Here is a 15,745-nt window from a genome sequence, read left to right as displayed (position 1 = left end):
GCCTGCGTGTCCCGAGGCCTGACCTATGTCCTTACTTCCAGGATAACCTGGTCTTTGTTGTGGGCAAGCTGGATGGGCTGATGGTGGTTGGAATTCGCAGACACAATGCAGATGACATCGTGGCCACTGCGCTGGCCGTGGAGCCCATGAAGTTTGTCTACAGAGGCAGGTGATGCGCTGCGGGCCTCTAGAACCCTCCTCCTCAGCTTGAAGTCTGAGAGTCTGTCTGCAGTAGCAGCAAGGTCCAGTGACTCGAGTACACAAACCCTAGGAACTCCTGTTCATCAGAAAACCTGCCCAGGAAAAAGGGCGATATTTGCAGCCAGAGCCTGCTAGTGTCCTCTCTGCCCACAGGGCTCCTGTGGGTCTTCAAGAGGACGGGGCCCGAGGAGCACCTGCTTTAGCACCCTCGAGCCTCACACACTCAGACTGGAGCAGCCGAGGGCCAGTTTCTCTGAATCACAAATGTCAGTTCTCTTCTCTGCTGAGGGTTAGCGAGACCGGGGAGGGCCCCGCCTCGCCCCTGGGTGGGGCCGCTCTTGACGGTCCCGAGGGTGTTGGGCAAACCCTTTCTGAGCCCAGGCAGCCGGGCCGTGAGGGAAGCCGCGTCTGGCTCTGTTCAGCCCCGAGCTCTTTGTCCCGGCTGGCTCACTCAGCTGGCTGCACGTTTAAATTATTTTCTTCTCAAAGGGGTGCTTTTATTACTCAAACCAGGGTACCTGGCCAGGCCCTGCCTTTGAATATTCCTTAGAGAAATCATTCAGGAGTCCTGCCAAGTGGGTGCTGCTGGCCCTCTTGTTGGGCGGGATGACAGGAGTGTGGGGTGCCCACCAAGGAGAAACCAACAGGTCAGGCCTGTGTGGGTGCCCGAGTGGGGGCCACCAGGACCTCATGACCTGCCCTCACAGCAGAAGTGGGACGCTGTTGGTATGGGTGCCCGGGTGGCCAGTGCCTGTTTCTGGGGTGGGGTAGGGAGGCGCCCAGGACCTGACGGAACCTGGAGCTGCGGCTGGTCCTGAGCCGCAGCGGACGAGGTGACGTCATCGCGAGCGGTGGGGAGGGCACGGGTGATTGCGTCTGCCGGTGAGCAGGGTGCCTGCTTGTCCCCACCACCACAACCACCTTGACCTGGAGCCACGGCGGCGCCTGGGGAGGGGGGTCACTCAGTTCAGCGTCTGATTCTTTTTTTTTTTTTAAGATTTTATTTATTTATTTATCAGAGAGAGAGAGAGCAAGAGCGAGCACAGGCAGACAGAGTGGCAGGCAGAGTCAGAGGGAGAAGCAGGCTCCCCGCCGAGCAAGGAGCCCGAGGTGGGACTCGATCCCAGGACGCTGGGATCATGACCTGAGCTGAAGGCAGATGCTTAACCAACGGAGCCACCCAGGCATCCCTCAGCGTCTGATTATTGATTTCAGAGTGCAGCTCCAGTGCTGATCTCAGGGTCGTGAGATTGAGCCCTGCCTCGGGCTCTGCCCTGGGCACAGAGTCTACTTAAGACGCTCTCTCTCCCTCTGCCCTCTGCCTGTCCCCTGCTTGAGCTCCCTCACTTGCTCTTAAAAACAAAACAAAACAAAACAAAAAAACAAAACCAAGAGAGAAACGGAGCCACAGCCGATAGAGAGTAGAACGTCTCGGGAATAGTATAACGCACACGACACGAGTTCTTTGTTCTTAAACACCAGCACAGCAGATGGAATAAGTAGCAGGAAGGAAGTGATAAGCCGGAGAGTGAGGTTGAGGAAGTCCTCCAGGGGTGGGAGAGGAGGTTGCGCAGACCGGAGAAGGTGGCATGGTAGCAGACGCGGGGGGAGGGCGCACACGGCGGTGGGGGGGGCATCGGAGCGGCCGGAGACCAGGTTTGTGGGACTCGAGAAGGGTCCAGCACTAGGGTCAAGCAGAAGGCATGAAAGTCCCCAGCGCTGGGACTAGCCCAAGAAGGCAGCAGTGCAGTGATGTTTTTAAGTTATTAAATGGAATTTTTAACTTAGATTTTACATTTTTCCAAATTGTTACTTAATTGTGCAGTTGTAATAAAAATATTCTTGGGAATGTAAGTTTCAGAAGTTGTGTTAGCAAAAGACACTTCTTGTGAGAACAGCTTCGCTGGGGATACTGAGATGCATTCAAGATGTCTGAAAGCAGGAGAAATTTAGTGCTGGGCGAAGTGTGCGTGTGCCCGTGTGCACACCCGCCCACAGGAGAACAAGAGAACACGAGTGTGTCGCGATGGCCCAGAACTGGAGCAGCAGGTGTGCTGGTGCGTGGGGCCTGGGGGGAGGCCAGCTTCTGGTCCGACAGGGAAGGAGAGAGAACCGCCTCCCAGTGTAAGAGGCAGAGGCAGCAAGTGCAGAGAAAGAGAGACACCGACATGTTCCGAGGGACCGACGGAGTCAGGCCAATTGATCATCCCGACCGATAGTCCTTCTAGCCGGAGATGTGTGCGGACAAACGTATTCCGTGCATCAACATTATAATTAAGGAAAGTTTTCTTTTAAGATCCGTGTCTGGTGGTTTTGCTTTGCACCAAAGTCATTTTGTCTTAGCGAATCGGAGCTACTTCAGCCGCCCTACAGGAGACCAGGTCGCGTCTCCAGTTCTCAGCCGGCGGCCACGGTTAGAGTCTCTTCAGCCTTAGCCTGTCTGCACCCTCCGTTTTGAGGGAGAGGCATGGTCTGCGTCCCGTTTGCTGTCCTTTGCGGGTGGTCATGTTGTCCTCGTCCCCCCCCCCAGGATCGCTGTGTTCTCCGTGACGGTGCTGCACGACGACCGTATCGTCCTGGTGGCCGAGCAGCGGCCCGACGCCTCCGAGGAGGACAGTTTCCAGTGGATGAGCCGTGTGCTGCAGGTGGGCCCGGCGGCCGGCTGCGGCCTGGGGGCGCGTGGTTCCCGGGAGTCCGAGGGCGCAGGGTCTGCATTCCCTTCCTGCAGAGCCTGGCCTGTCTAACCCCGTCTCTGGCTCTGGGCCGAGCAGGCCGGGTGTCCGCTCGCCTGACATGGGATCTCGGCTCGACCTCCTGAGAGTCGCAGGCTTCCTGCCCCTGTGCTGCCTCCCCCCTACCCCGTGCTGCCTCCCCCTGGTGCTGCCTGTACCCGGCACAGCCTCACCCTGCCGGCACCGCTTGCACCCCGCAGGCGCCAAAGAAATCCGGGCTTGGTGAGAGTGACAGACAGCACTGGGAAGCTGTAATTCCGTACAGGGAATACATAGAACAGCAGCCCCATACCTGCCCCGCCAGTTGGGGTGAGATCATTTGAGACTGTTACGTAGGCTCAGACCAGGCCATGGCCCCGGGGACCCGGGAGCACCGAGCTTACATGCCACCACGCGGTGGTGGTTTTCTGTGTCCTGTTATGAAAATGTCAAAGCGTCACGCAGAAAGTCCCTAATACCCACCTTTAGGTCCTGCAGTGGCCACCACGTCATCACCCTTGCCCATCACGCCCCTGTCCCTGTGCACTCCTCAGGGCGTGCTGTGTCACCCTCACTTCCTTAAACCCCGCACGGGAGTCCTGCATACTACTCTGGGGGAAAGGAGTAAAGTTTACGTTTGGTGAAGTGCGCACACCTTACGGGGACCGTCCAGTGGGGGTTTTCGGTTGACTTGACGGGATGCGATTTCCATGTCCAATGAGCCCATCTGTGGGTGCGGGCGGGGAGCGCCGACAGCCGAACGCCCCAGGTAGCCAGCGCCGCGCGGTAGCAAGGACATGGAGTGTTTCCGCCGCGCCAGCAGGTTCTCCCGTGGCCCCACCTCCGCCGCGCTGCCCAGCCCGAGGGCCCCCGGTCGGCTGCGTGTCCACATGCCTGGCGCCACGGCGCGTCTCCCTTTCTGCCATAGACGGTCTTGGGAAAGGGACTCGCATGGTGTTTGCCTCCTGGCTCGCTCCCTTCCCTCCATGAGGCTTTGGGACGGCTCATGTCGTGTGGGGGCTGGGCCTTCCTCTCCAAGCCTGGTGGTGGTTCTTCGCTTACCTGTTCACACCCTGACGGGCGTGTGGGTCTCCTGTTTCTGCCTGATGAACAAAGCTGCCGTGGGCAGTGGTGTACAGACCTCGGGGTGTTTCCTCTGGTGTCCTCCATCAGGCCAGTTTGTGTGGGGGCCCTGAAGCTGGCAGAGATGGGCGTGGAGCTGCCCACGCGTCGGGAGACCCGGCGACCGAGCCTCAGAAAGTGCTCCCCACTAGTGTCTCCCAACGCGGACTTTCAATAGAATTTGTGGTGGGTTGTTACGGAATAGTTCTAATACAGCAAACAGAAACAAGAGTGGGACTGATGTGGGGGACAGGGGCAGAAGGGAATGGAGATCAAGTTAAACGTCCTCGTGACCTGCGGCCTGTGCTTGAGGCGGCAGAGGGTCACCTTCCTCCTGGAAGCTCCCTGCTATCTTAGCGTTGATGCCGTGCTGCAGGGAGAAAGAACCCTAACTTGACCCAGGCCTCCAGGGTCCCGTAGTCTCCTTCAGCAGGTCAAAGAGCTTTTGGACACCTCCCTTGTCTTCACCTCCGCAGTGGGAAAGTGCGTCATCAGCCACCCCTCACAGTCCCAGGGCAGCGGCCCCCTCTGCCCACAGGGTTCCGTCCCCACAGCTTTCATAAAACCACCCTTTTGCACCAAAGACGGCTCAAGAATTCTTCCTTGATCGTTGGCTCTAGACCTCACCCATCCCGCCAGCATTCAGAAGTGACATCATCATAACCCACATTCCTGTCACCCTGCTCGGAACTTACCAGTCCGGGTCCTGACCGTGTCCTCACCTGGTCTCCCCCCTTCTCCCGCAGGAGTGTTCTGAAGTAATGCCAGACATCACACTTTATCTGTAAAGATTTTACTGTTCCTTTAAACAAGGAATAGCCGTTATCACATCTCTAATGTTAGTAATTTTCTTGTTTTTTAAAATTGAGATGATTGACGTATGACCCTAATCTCAGGTGCGCAGTGTGATTTGTATGCTCTGTGACGTGATCCCGCGGTAAGTCTGGCAGACGATCACCGTGTCTAACCACAGATGTTCTCGTGACGAGGACTTGTAGGCTCTACCGTCTCAGCCGCTCCCGTGTGTCCAGTGCAGCCTTGTCTCTGGTCACCGAGCACTGCACCCCCAGACTCTGTTCTGTGACCGGAGGCTCGTGGCCTCTGACCCTCCCTCTGTTCTGCCCACGCCCACCCCCACCGCTCTGTGTCCGTCTGCTCGGTTAGCATCGCACGGGGCAGTGACGTCCCGGGGGGCGTGTTTCTCTCCGACTTATTCCGCTTCTCCCCTCGGGCTGCGTCCACGTCCACGTCCACGAGTGGCTCGTCCTTTTTTGTGGCTGAGGAGTGTTCGGTCGTGTGTGTGCGCATCCCCTCGGCTCGACCGACAGTCCGCGATGCTCGGGCCGCTTCTGTGTCTTGGCTCTTGTAGATGGTGCTGCGACACGCGAAGGGACGCCTTTATCTCTTTGAGTCAGTGCTTTTGGGAAGACACTAGCAGTGCGGTTGCTGGGTCTAGGGCAGCTCTATTGTTAGCCTTTTGAGGACCCCTCCATGCTGTCCTCCAGAGCGGCTGCCCCGGCTGGCGTGCCCAGCAGCCGTGCACGGGGCTCCCCTTCCCCCGCAGCCTCGCCGGCACCTGCCCCTCCTCATGTTGTCGGTTTTAGCTGTTCTGACCGGTGTGCGGTGGGTCTCACTTTTTAAAATGTTCGTTTTCCAGGGAGCTGGTGATGTTGGGCACCTTTCCACGTACCTGTGGAGCACATGTATGTCTTCTTTGGGAAAATGCTGTGCATTTTTTAGTTGGATTATTTGTTTTTGCTGTTGAGTTGTGTGGGTTCTTTATGTATTTGGGGTATGAGCCCTCATCAGAGACAGGGCTTGCGGTGGGCTTCTCTGATCCAGAAGGTCGCCTTCCCTTTTGCCGACGGCGTCCTCCGCCGTTGTTTGATGTCGTCCCCCTCGCTCGTGTTTGCTTTTGGTGTCAGAGCCATAAAACCACCAACAAGACCCGTGTCGGGGAGCTGGCCACCTATGTCTTCTTCTTGGAGTTTCGTGGTTTCAGGTCTCACGTTCAAGTCTTTAACCAATTTTGATTTTATTTTCGCGGGTGGTGTGAGAAGGTGGTCCAGTTTCATTCTCCTGTCCGGTTCCCCCAGACTGCCCCTTCCTCGTGGTGCGCTCTTGCCCCCTTGGTCACACACTAATCGATCGTCTGTGTTGGGGTTATTCCTGGGTTCTCTTGTATTCCATGGCTGTGTGTGTCTTCTTTTGCTAATACCGTGCTGTTTGGGTTACTAAAGCTTCCTGACATAATTCAAAATCATGAACACCTCCAGCTCTGTTCCTCAGGTTTGCTTTGGGTGCTTCGGGTCTTTTTGTGATTCCGTACACATTTTAGGAGGATTTATTTTAGTTTTTTGAAAAATGCCATTGGAATCAGGGATTGCACTGAATCTGTAGATTACTTTGGGTAGAATGGACATTTTAAAAACATTAATTCTTTCAATCCATGAGCATGGAATGTCTGTTTCTTTGTGTCTTCAATCTCTCTCATCAGTGTCCTAGTCTTTAGTGTGTAGGTTTTTCCCCTCCTTGGTTAAATCTATTTTATTTTATTATCTTGGTGCATTTGTAAGTGGAATGGTTTTCTCGATTTCTCCTGCTGATTCAGAGACACAGCAGATAATTCCGGTGGTTTTACTGAACATATTTATCAGTTCTAACAGTTTCTGGTGGAGTCTTAAGGGTTTTCTGTATGTGACATCATGTCATCTGTAGTGATGGTTTTACTTCTTCCTTTCCAGTCTGGATGCCTCTTACTTCTTCTTTCTGGCCTTATTGCTGTGGCGGGGTCCTCCGGCGCACGCTGAGGGCAGTGGTGAGAGTGGGTCCCTGTCTCATCCCTGATCTTAGGGGAGGAGTTCTCAGCTTTTACCCTGAGAATGGTGCTGGCTGTGCTCGTCAAATACGGTCTTTCTTACATGGAGGTACGTTACCTCTGTACCTGCTGTGTTCAGAGTTTTTATCCTAACACCAACGTCTTGTTGTGATTAATATCTAGTCACTATCCAGACTTACCCAATTATCTAATGTTTAGTTTGTTGGTTAGATTCAGGATCAAAATGAGGTTAAAAAAAAAAACTGTACTTGGTGGGGACAAGTTTTTTAAGTCTTCTTCAATCTAGAGATTCTTCCTCTGTCGTAGATTTCTGGTGGTTACTTTGTGGACAAAAACAAGTTGTCCAGTTTTGCTTCTTTAGCCTGAACTCTGATGACCCTGGGGCATCATTTGATGCAGCTGTCTGTCCCCTGCACATTGTCATTGGATCAGAGTCAGGGTTTTCTGGCAGAAATCCTCCGGGGAGGTAGCGTCTACATCCAGCTGCCTCCGTGCTGGTCTCCGCTCCGGGGGTCCCTGCTCTGCTGGGACTTCAGAGCCGACCTACCCTGATGGGAACGCTGACCGGAGCAGCGCCGCAGAGACGAGGGAGCCCAGCTGCTTGGGAGGAGGCAGTGTGTTTCGTACCCGAGACCTGTCACAGCTGGGGCGCTAGGGCCTCTGCTGCTTCCTAGGGGAGATGGAATTGGGGACCACGATCTGGGCACTCGATGTCACCGGCCTCTTCACAGTTTCTGGGCTGTCTTCAGTGCACAGAGTCAGGACTGATGTTTGTTTGTAGGAGCACCTGTGTCCTGGGTTTGCGCTGCTGGGTCCAGCTCCAGTTCGAGAGCACAGAGTTTTCCTTTAACTCACTGACAAATGGTGACCAACAGCTCCTGAATCCCTCATCGGCTTTAGGCCAAGCTGCGCACCGCAGTCTCCACACTACCTCTAAAATGCGAGATTTCTGAGGGCAGGTTAACTTTTTTTTTGCCCATAGGGCCAATCTCATTAGGGGTGACTAATCAAACTACTGCATTTAAAGCCACTTTAAATAGACTCTCTCCCTGGGGCTTTTCCAACAACCTGCTTCCAGCCCAGCTGAGCTCATTTCCTCATTTCACTGCCGACTGTTCAGAAATGCTTTTTAAAATTTCAAGTTTTTCCGTTGTAAAATATATAAATGCCTCCAAAGTCAAATCTGAGCACAGGGTAAATTCGGAGAAGTCCAGTTTCTGCCCCGCAGCTCCACGGGCTCATCTGACTTTCCTTTCTGAAAAGACGCACTTTCGGGTTTATGAGTTTGTGCACAGACACACAGTAGGTGTGTGTGTCCGATGACAGAAACGGACGCACGTCCTTCCGTGTTTTCTTGTCGAGCAGAGTGTCTCCACGACCTTCAGAGCTGCGTGTCTCCCCGGTGCAGCCTCCCAGCCCCCGTAGCCGTGAGCGGCTCAGCCCGGGCTGCCTGCGGCCAGGTGGTGTGTCGGGTCTCACACGCCGTCCCTCTGAGCCGGTGGTGTTCCCTTCCAGGCCGTGGACAGCATCCACCAGGTGGGCGTGTACTGTCTGGCGCTGGTTCCTGCCAACACCCTACCCAAGGCTCCTCTCGGAGGGATTCACATTTCTGAAACCAAGCAGCGTTTCCTGGAGGGGCTGCTGCACCCCTGCAATGTACTCATGTGCCCTCACACCTGTGTCACCAACCTTCCCAAACCTCGCCAGAAACAACCAGGTCAGTGCTAGCTAACCGTAGCTGTCCGTCCAGTCTCCGCGCTGGTGGCAGCCGCGCTCGTGGTTAAGTGTGCGGGCCTCGTGGCGCCTGCCTCTCCGGGGCTGGGGAAGGGCCAGACCTGCAGGGGCGGTCCCCATCTCCCGCTGCCTGGGAACCAAGCCGCAGGCGAGGAACCTTGACCATGTCACCTGTGTGCTGGGACCTATCCCGGTGACTGAACACAGGCTTTGGAGGCTTGGAAGGAAAGGGGTGGCTCCCAGGGCGTAGAGGTGCAGCCCAAGGGCAGACGTGGAGCTTGGGAGGGAGAGCAACCGCTCAGTGCTGGGGAGTCCGTGCTGGGGGCTGGCGTGGGGGGCCGGGACTGGGGGCCTGCCCTCTACGCCTGCGCACGCCCCCACCCTGCCCCCGACAGCCCAGGACTGCTGGCATTCCGGGGGCCTCCGCAGATGGTTACTCTCCCTTCCCTGATCCCGTGCACTGAAAAACTAATCTTCAAGACGGGTTTGACAGTTACTTCTGTTCTTTGGTTTTGTGAATCTTTAGTAATGCTAATTTTTTTCCCACTGAATATTGAACACTTAAATTATCATTAAATAAAATACATTTACTCAGGAAGATTTACCTTCCTGTTTGGTGTGTAAGAAGCAGGAAAAGAACACTGTGGAGTGCGTGGCTGAGGCCCAGTCCCACCCCCAGGGACACGCTGCGGGGCAAGTGTCTCAGTCTGGGGTTGCCTGTGTTGGAGGCAGGGGTTCCCTTTGTTGCTCACCATGACCCTTACAGCCGGTTTCCCAAGCTCAGCACCTTAATGGACAGTGAAACGCCTCCTTCAGACAGAAAGTCTTGTGGCAGGAGGGTCCCGGGCCGGTCCTGTCCCCGAGCCACCATCCGCTCACTCAGAAACCCCGTTTTCCAGAGGTGGGGCCGGCCTCCATGATCGTGGGGAACCTGGTTGCCGGTAAGAGGATCGCGCAGGCCTCAGGGAGGGAGCTGGCTCACGTGGAGGACAGCGACCAGGCCAGAAAGGTAATGGCCGGTGCCGGGGCACGAGGAGGGCGTGAGCAGGGTGCCCCTCGGCAAGGCTGCGGCTGAGTGGGCCCGTCTGCGCAGTTCCTGTTCCTGCCCGACGTGCTGCAGTGGCGAGCGCACACCACGCCTGACCACCCCCTGTTCCTGCTGCTCAACGCCAAGGTGAGGCCGGTTCCCCTGCTCTGCCCCCCACACGCCCCTGCCCAGAGGGTGCTCCCGCCACCCTCCCCACCCAGTGCTTCCTGGCGGGGGACTGCATCTCCTCCCTCAGGCAGTGACGTCGCTGTGTTTAACGGAAAATTCCCAGTCAGGGACAGTATGCTCAGAAAGGCTTCTCGGTGAGCTGGAGGAAAACGTTTCTTTTGTAAAAATTAGGAATCTAGACTTCCCCATTTACGGCTTTAACATGACAGGCACTGTTTACTGCCCTGGTCCTAGTACAGGTCCAGAAATTCACTTTCATGGTTTTGGCTGCCTTTTAGTGTGATCTCTCCGCCCCGGGAGTGCTTAGGGTAGAAAGGAGGGGCTGTGAACCTCGCGTCCGACTCTGGGCCAGCGGACAGCATGTGGAAACAGGAGAAGTTACAGAACCGCGGACGTTCTGTCTCACTCTGACGCGTCGCACGCAGGCCGGGAGGACTGTTGCGCTCAGACGCGGTGCAGGGCAGGTCGCTGTGGGCGCAGAAGACTCTGGTCTAGCTCTTCCTTCCGCTCATCACTGCCCACTGTTTCTTCATTCAGAAAATACTCGCTGATGCCTGTTAGGATCTGGGTGTTAAGAGAAAAAGCGTCCTGCCCTCGGGACGTTTGAAGTGCGTTTTCTCTGCTGGAAAACTGGTCCGTAGGAGACGTGACGTTCTGTTTACCGTGTACCCGCAGGTGTAGAGCGGTGTTCGGAAAACGCTTGTTTTATCACTGATTGAGTTCTAAAGCATGGAGATGGCCAGGAATTCCCAAGTGGCCGAGGTAAAATGAGCTCATGAGTTCATGGTAGGAACCCGAAGAGGAGAACAGCAGGGCCAGGGCCCCGGGGGCCGGGGGCTCGGAGCGGCAAGGCCTGCTGCCGGCTGTGACCCCGAACCCCGAGAGTGTGGCCGGAAGCTGGCGTGGGCCTGCTCTGTGGGCGCGTGATGGCGTTTGGGGTTCCGTGTGGCTCCTGTGGGCTGCAGGAGGGTGAGTGTGGGGTGGCAGCTCAGTGAGGAGGGGCCCCGGGGTGAGGGCCGCGGGGAGGTGCTTGCAGGACATGTGTGGAGAGGTGGACGGTCTCTGGAGCCAAGAGAGAGCTCAGGAGGGGCCTGCGGAAGACGGGCTTGGCCTTTTCCAAATCCGTTCCCGACTTTCCTCTAAGTCACTGGTAAAACTTTACATTTCTTGTGGTTAGCCACTTCGGTTTCGAAATGTCCTTGGGTCCCTGAAGACGTGCTGGCCTCTGCCCTAGGAGGAGGCCTGTGGCCATGTAGGTGGCCGTCCAGGGGGACCGGCAGGCTCTGCCTAGAGCCGACCTTCTGCCCCTCAGCTGGGCGTGGGAGCAGCAAGCCCCGCTCCCTCGCACTCAGCCTGGAGGGCCTCTGTGCTTGGCTCTGTGGCCTGCGCCTTGGCCTTCGGCGTGGAGAAGGGAGGGGTTCTGGTTGAGGCTGGGGTGTTCTGGGGCGGTGTGTGCAGACCGAGCTGCACTTCTAATTTCCTTAAGAAGGACTCCGAGAGCTCGGAGGTCCGCCCGACTCCGTGAGCCGATTTGGTGCGAACGGGTCTGCAGGCCCGAGGTCCTTGGCAGAGACGGGGGGCGAGCGAGCCAGCCCCTGCTGCCCGCGCCGCCGTGTGTCTGCGCACGAGCCCCGAGAAGGCAGGCCCGTGGCGTGGGGGAGGGGAGGCTTGACTGTGCACGACCCGCAGCTTACCGGTGTGCGTCTCCTGTGCGGTGCTCTGCGTGTTTCTGTTCAGGGTCATGGTTGTTTCTGGGGAAGGAGGTTGAATTAAGGGTGGTGGCGATTTGTTTTAGAAAACAGGTTTAGACATTATGTGGCAAAATATTAGCAGGGAAGGAGAGCCTAGATATTTAGTACATTATTCTTTATAATTAAGCTTAGTTAATTAGTTTAACAAGATTTTTTAGACAGAGTGAGTGAGTGCACATGAGCGCGTTGGGGAGGGGCAGAGGGAGAGCCAGTGTGGAGCCCGCCCTGGAGCTCGATCTCACAACCCTGAGATCATGACCTGGGCTGAAATCGAAGGTCAGACACTTAGCCAGCTGAGCCAACGGGGCGCCCTCAAGAGTTTTCTTTAATGGCTGTGCCCCTGACCGTCCTGGACAAGAAGCGTGCCCCCGCTCCAGGCTCTCAGGACACACTGCATGACTTGTCCCTTACCTGCTGGAGAAACAGTTCGCCTTTGGCGATTCTCCCTGAGATACAGATGACTAGGAAAGACAGCAGGGGTGTGTCTAGGCCCAGCACGGGCTGCGGGCCCCGACCACAGGCGTTGCAGGTGCAGGGCAGGAGCAGCGTGTGCACGGGGACCCGAGGAGAAGATCCTGGCCCCCCAGCCCCACGCTGACGCAGGGATCACTCTCCTAGGGGACCGTCACCAGCACTGCAACCTGTGTCCAGCTGCACAAAAGGGCAGAGAGAGTGGCTGCCGCCCTGATGGAGAAGGCAAGACTGAGCACTGGGGACCACGTGGCCTTGGTCTACCCGCCAGGTAAGCACACGGAGACCTCCCTCGGCTCTGCACTGGTGGGGACACGCTGTTATTATAAAGCAGACCCCCCTGGAACTGCCTGCCAGGTCAGGGGACCGATGTGGAGCACGCGCCCTGGGTGTCCCCAGCACAACGCCCTCCACTCTCTCCAGAGCAGCCTCTGCCCCTGGTCTCCGTTGTCTCTTCTGCCCAGTGGGGCGCCCCGCACATCGGGTTCGTCTGCCAGTTTTCTGCAACTTTGATAGGTTTTTAGAGTCTTTTAATCCTCAGGCTCTCTGTCTCCCTCTATACTGTATCGGCTGAAGAGCAGGTTTGCCTCTGCAGAGGCCCCCGGCCGCACACGCAGGCGGCTCCCGTCTTTCCCGCAGGTTGGCGGAGAGGTCCTGGCTCTGAGTCATCCTCAGGTTCAGTGCCTTTGCCGACTCCAGGCGGTGCTGAATTCCTGGGTCAGGGACCATGGTAGCTCGTGTCTCCTCTTGTGGTGTCCGCGGCCGCCGCTGATGCTTCCGACGGCATTCGTGAGCCTTTGGGGTCACAAATGATGGTCTCATTCCGTCAGTTCTTGCTCGCATTTACTGGCCGTGAAGCGGACACACAGGGACTCCCGTCATGTAGCATTCGGCACCCATGGTGGAGTTCACGGTGCGGACTCTTTGCTTCTCTCCGTCCTGTGTTCCTATCCCGCTCCGAAGCCGACCGGCCAGCGGGTCTGGAAGTTCGTACTTCGTTGTGAACTCACGACTGAAGTGAATTGGTCGGGTTTCGGCCCTTTGCAGTTAGTTTCTTTGTCAGAGCTCAGGTCGCCAGTAGGAGCCCCTTCTGGCTGGCTTCATGGCGACCACCGTCGTCCCCAGGACACAACCTGGGCGTGAGGGATGCTCATTTCTCCCGGCTGGCTGCTGTGTGTTGGCTTTTCAGCGAGCAGAGCTGGGAATTACAAATCAACACGACGTGTCTCCTGGAGGGGCGGCCCCCTCGGAGGTCACACTCCTACATCCCCTTCACATTCGGGACGAGCCCCTCCTCCCGCGTGGCTCCCGTTTTCCGCACCAGGGACCGCGCTTCTTCAGAGCAGGGAGAGAGCGGAACGCAGACGCGCCGCCGTCGCGCAGCTGCTTAAACCTGCCTCACGCGCAGCTCTCCCAGGACAGTGGCACAAGTGCTGTCACCGCCGAATGAGGTTGGGGCAGGTGGCGGTGTGCGCACCTGCTTCCCGCCTCCCCCTTGTCGCCGCCGAGTGTCTGCTGTCGGGGGTCGTGGACGCTCTTACAGACCCAGCCTCTAGGCTTCTCCTCTGGTTTCCAAAAGGGCTTCCGTCGCTGAAGGAGACTCACAGGACCCTGGAGTCCCAGCTCTTGTCAAGTCAGAGTTGTTTCTCCCTGTAGCGTGGCGTCCGCATTAAGACTGGGAGTTTCCTGGAATGTTACACTCTGCCCGCCTCAAGTACAGGTCAACAGTTACAAGGACATTTAATTTTACCTACATTTAAAAAAAAGATCTTATTTATTTATTTGACAGAGATCAGAAGCAGGCAGAGAGACAGGCAGAGAGAGAGGAGGAAGCAGGCTCCCCGCTGAGCAGAGAGCCCGATGCGGGGCTCGATCCCAGGACCCTGAGATCATGACCTGAGCTGAAGGCAGAGGCTTAACCCACTGAGCCACCCAGGCAACCCAGATTTTATCTACATTTCCTTCTGCTTCTGATGAAGTTCTAGAACATAGGTGAGGTTTGGTGGGGTGAGGTCCAGAGCCAATGATCAAGAAAGAATTCTTGAGACATCTTTGGTGCAAAACGGTGGTTTATTAATGCATGGGGACAGGATGAGCTGCTGCCCTGGGGCTGTGAGGGGTGGCAGGTTATGTCCCATGGGGGTCGGGAAGTAAGGAAAAGGGAGATTTCAATAGACTTTCATATACTAAAGAGGGCCTACGAGATACCAGGTGCCGGGGCCTGGCCATTGCCCTTTTTAGCAAGCTATTGAGATAGTTGGGAGATTCCTAAAGAATGTCACTTATGTCTGGGCCAGGGGGTGTTCTCAAGGTGTCAGCCATTTGCTTTGTCCTCAGCCAGCCTTCTGTTCCTTGTCACTTCTGTTCCCCACATCACCAGGGCTGTGACCACAGTCCTCACTCTTCAGGTAACCCTGGGTTCCAGGCGTGAGGCAAGTGGCCGCGGAGCTGTGCTTCCCTGAGCTGGCCGCACCGCTGCAGTGGGTCTGTGCCCTGGGCTCAAGGCGGGGGCTGAAGGCTCCCGGGAGCGCCCCTGAGGGAAGGCTTCACTACAGGAAAGCGGAAGGAGAGACAGGCTTGCGATCTTGGTGACAGAGAGTCCCATGGGGGACGAGGGGAGGGCCCTGCTGCTCTCCTCTGCCCAGGAGTATGTCTGAGGCCATTCAGGAGGGAGTGCCCGCTGGGGAGCTGAGTTTCCCGCAGGTGAGAGTGCTCGCCAGAGGCCGAGTTGGGGTCCCCACAGGGAGGCCCCTCTTGCTTCGCACTCCCCACAGGCGTGTTGTGTATTTCTTGGGAGTGAGGGGCGTCCGGGATTTCTTCCAGTTTCCAGAGGGGTGTTGGAGCCAGGGGACTAAGACCCTTGCAGCCTGGAAGCAGCAGAAGGGTGCTGGTGGGATCGGAAGGTCCTCCCACCTGTGCACCTGGAGACAGCTGCCTTCAGGGAGCAGCGTGGATTCTGTGAGCTCCTGGGCCGCGACCGCGCTGGGCGTGGGAACACTCACGCGTGCCCAGCCTGCTGGGTGTGCTGCGGCCCTGCTGCAACCGCCGAGCCGCCCTGGCCTCAGTGTCCGTTATTAACACTGAGGGACCCCGGCGAAACCCCCCTGCCAGGCTGAGTGGGACATAGTTGTTTGGACCCTGGAATGGGAATAGCCTGAGGCTGGCGTCTTGGAGCCCAAGGGTGCCAGGTGGGGGCTTGGAGGGGCCTCCAGGGTGGTGGGGGGGCAGGCATCGGAAGCCGGACCAGTTCCAGATGGGAGTGTAGGTTTTAAGTGGCGTATAATTCCCCCTCAGTCTTAAATAGGAGGAGTTTAAAACCTTTAGAAACTTGCAGGAACATTTTGGTGGCCCCATGTTACGAAGTGCAGCGGAAAGTGGGGGGGGTGCCCCGGCCTGGGCACAGATGTGCAGGGAGCGGGTGCGGGCTTCGTGTGTCCCGCTCTCCGGTGGGCCGGACCCTGCTGCGTCCTCCCCGTCACCTCCTGCTCCGTTCCTTCTCCCTGGTGGGCGGACCGCTCCCCCTCCCGTGTCCCCTCCTTTCCGGAGCCGGGCAGCCTGTCCCTCAAAGGGGTTCTGACTTTGGATCTTCCCCCTCGCGCACCTGCCCCGCCCGCCCCACCCTTGGCCGCACAGGAGCAGCAGCAGGCCTAGTGGCTCCCCTGGGCTGCGGCCTCGGGCCCTCGCTCTCTGTGCCCTCCCC

At 57.2% G+C, this 15,745-nt stretch overlaps 1 protein-coding gene across 11 annotated transcripts in view; it reads left to right on the top strand.

Annotated features, from left to right (window-relative positions):
- Nucleotides 1-15,745, top strand: part of DIP2A (disco interacting protein 2 homolog A) — an 89,304-nt gene that overhangs the window by 61,219 nt on the left and 12,340 nt on the right. For 9 of the 11 annotated variants that reach the window (XM_045084274.1, XM_045084276.1, XM_045084275.1 and 6 more), the window contains 6 exons: nt 42-169; nt 2,732-2,846; nt 8,389-8,590; nt 9,507-9,616; nt 9,701-9,781; nt 12,193-12,316. In XM_045084274.1, coding sequence (XP_044940209.1) covers nt 42-169; nt 2,732-2,846; nt 8,389-8,590; nt 9,507-9,616; nt 9,701-9,781; nt 12,193-12,316 — 760 coding nt within the window. Of the gene's footprint in view, nt 1-41; nt 1,252-2,731; nt 2,847-8,388; nt 8,591-9,506; nt 9,617-9,700; nt 9,782-12,192; nt 12,317-15,745 lie in introns of those variants that run through there. The other 2 variants (XR_006607905.1, XM_045084282.1) reach the window with 2 other exon arrangements.

The sequence above is a fragment of the Mustela putorius genome, unplaced genomic scaffold, assembly GCF_011764305.1.
Source record: "Mustela putorius furo isolate JIRA1106 unplaced genomic scaffold, ASM1176430v1.1 tig00000765_pilon_pilon_pilon, whole genome shotgun sequence".
Taxonomy (NCBI): Eukaryota; Metazoa; Chordata; class Mammalia; order Carnivora; family Mustelidae; genus Mustela; species Mustela putorius.
This window is presented reverse-complemented; position numbering and strand designations above follow the sequence as displayed.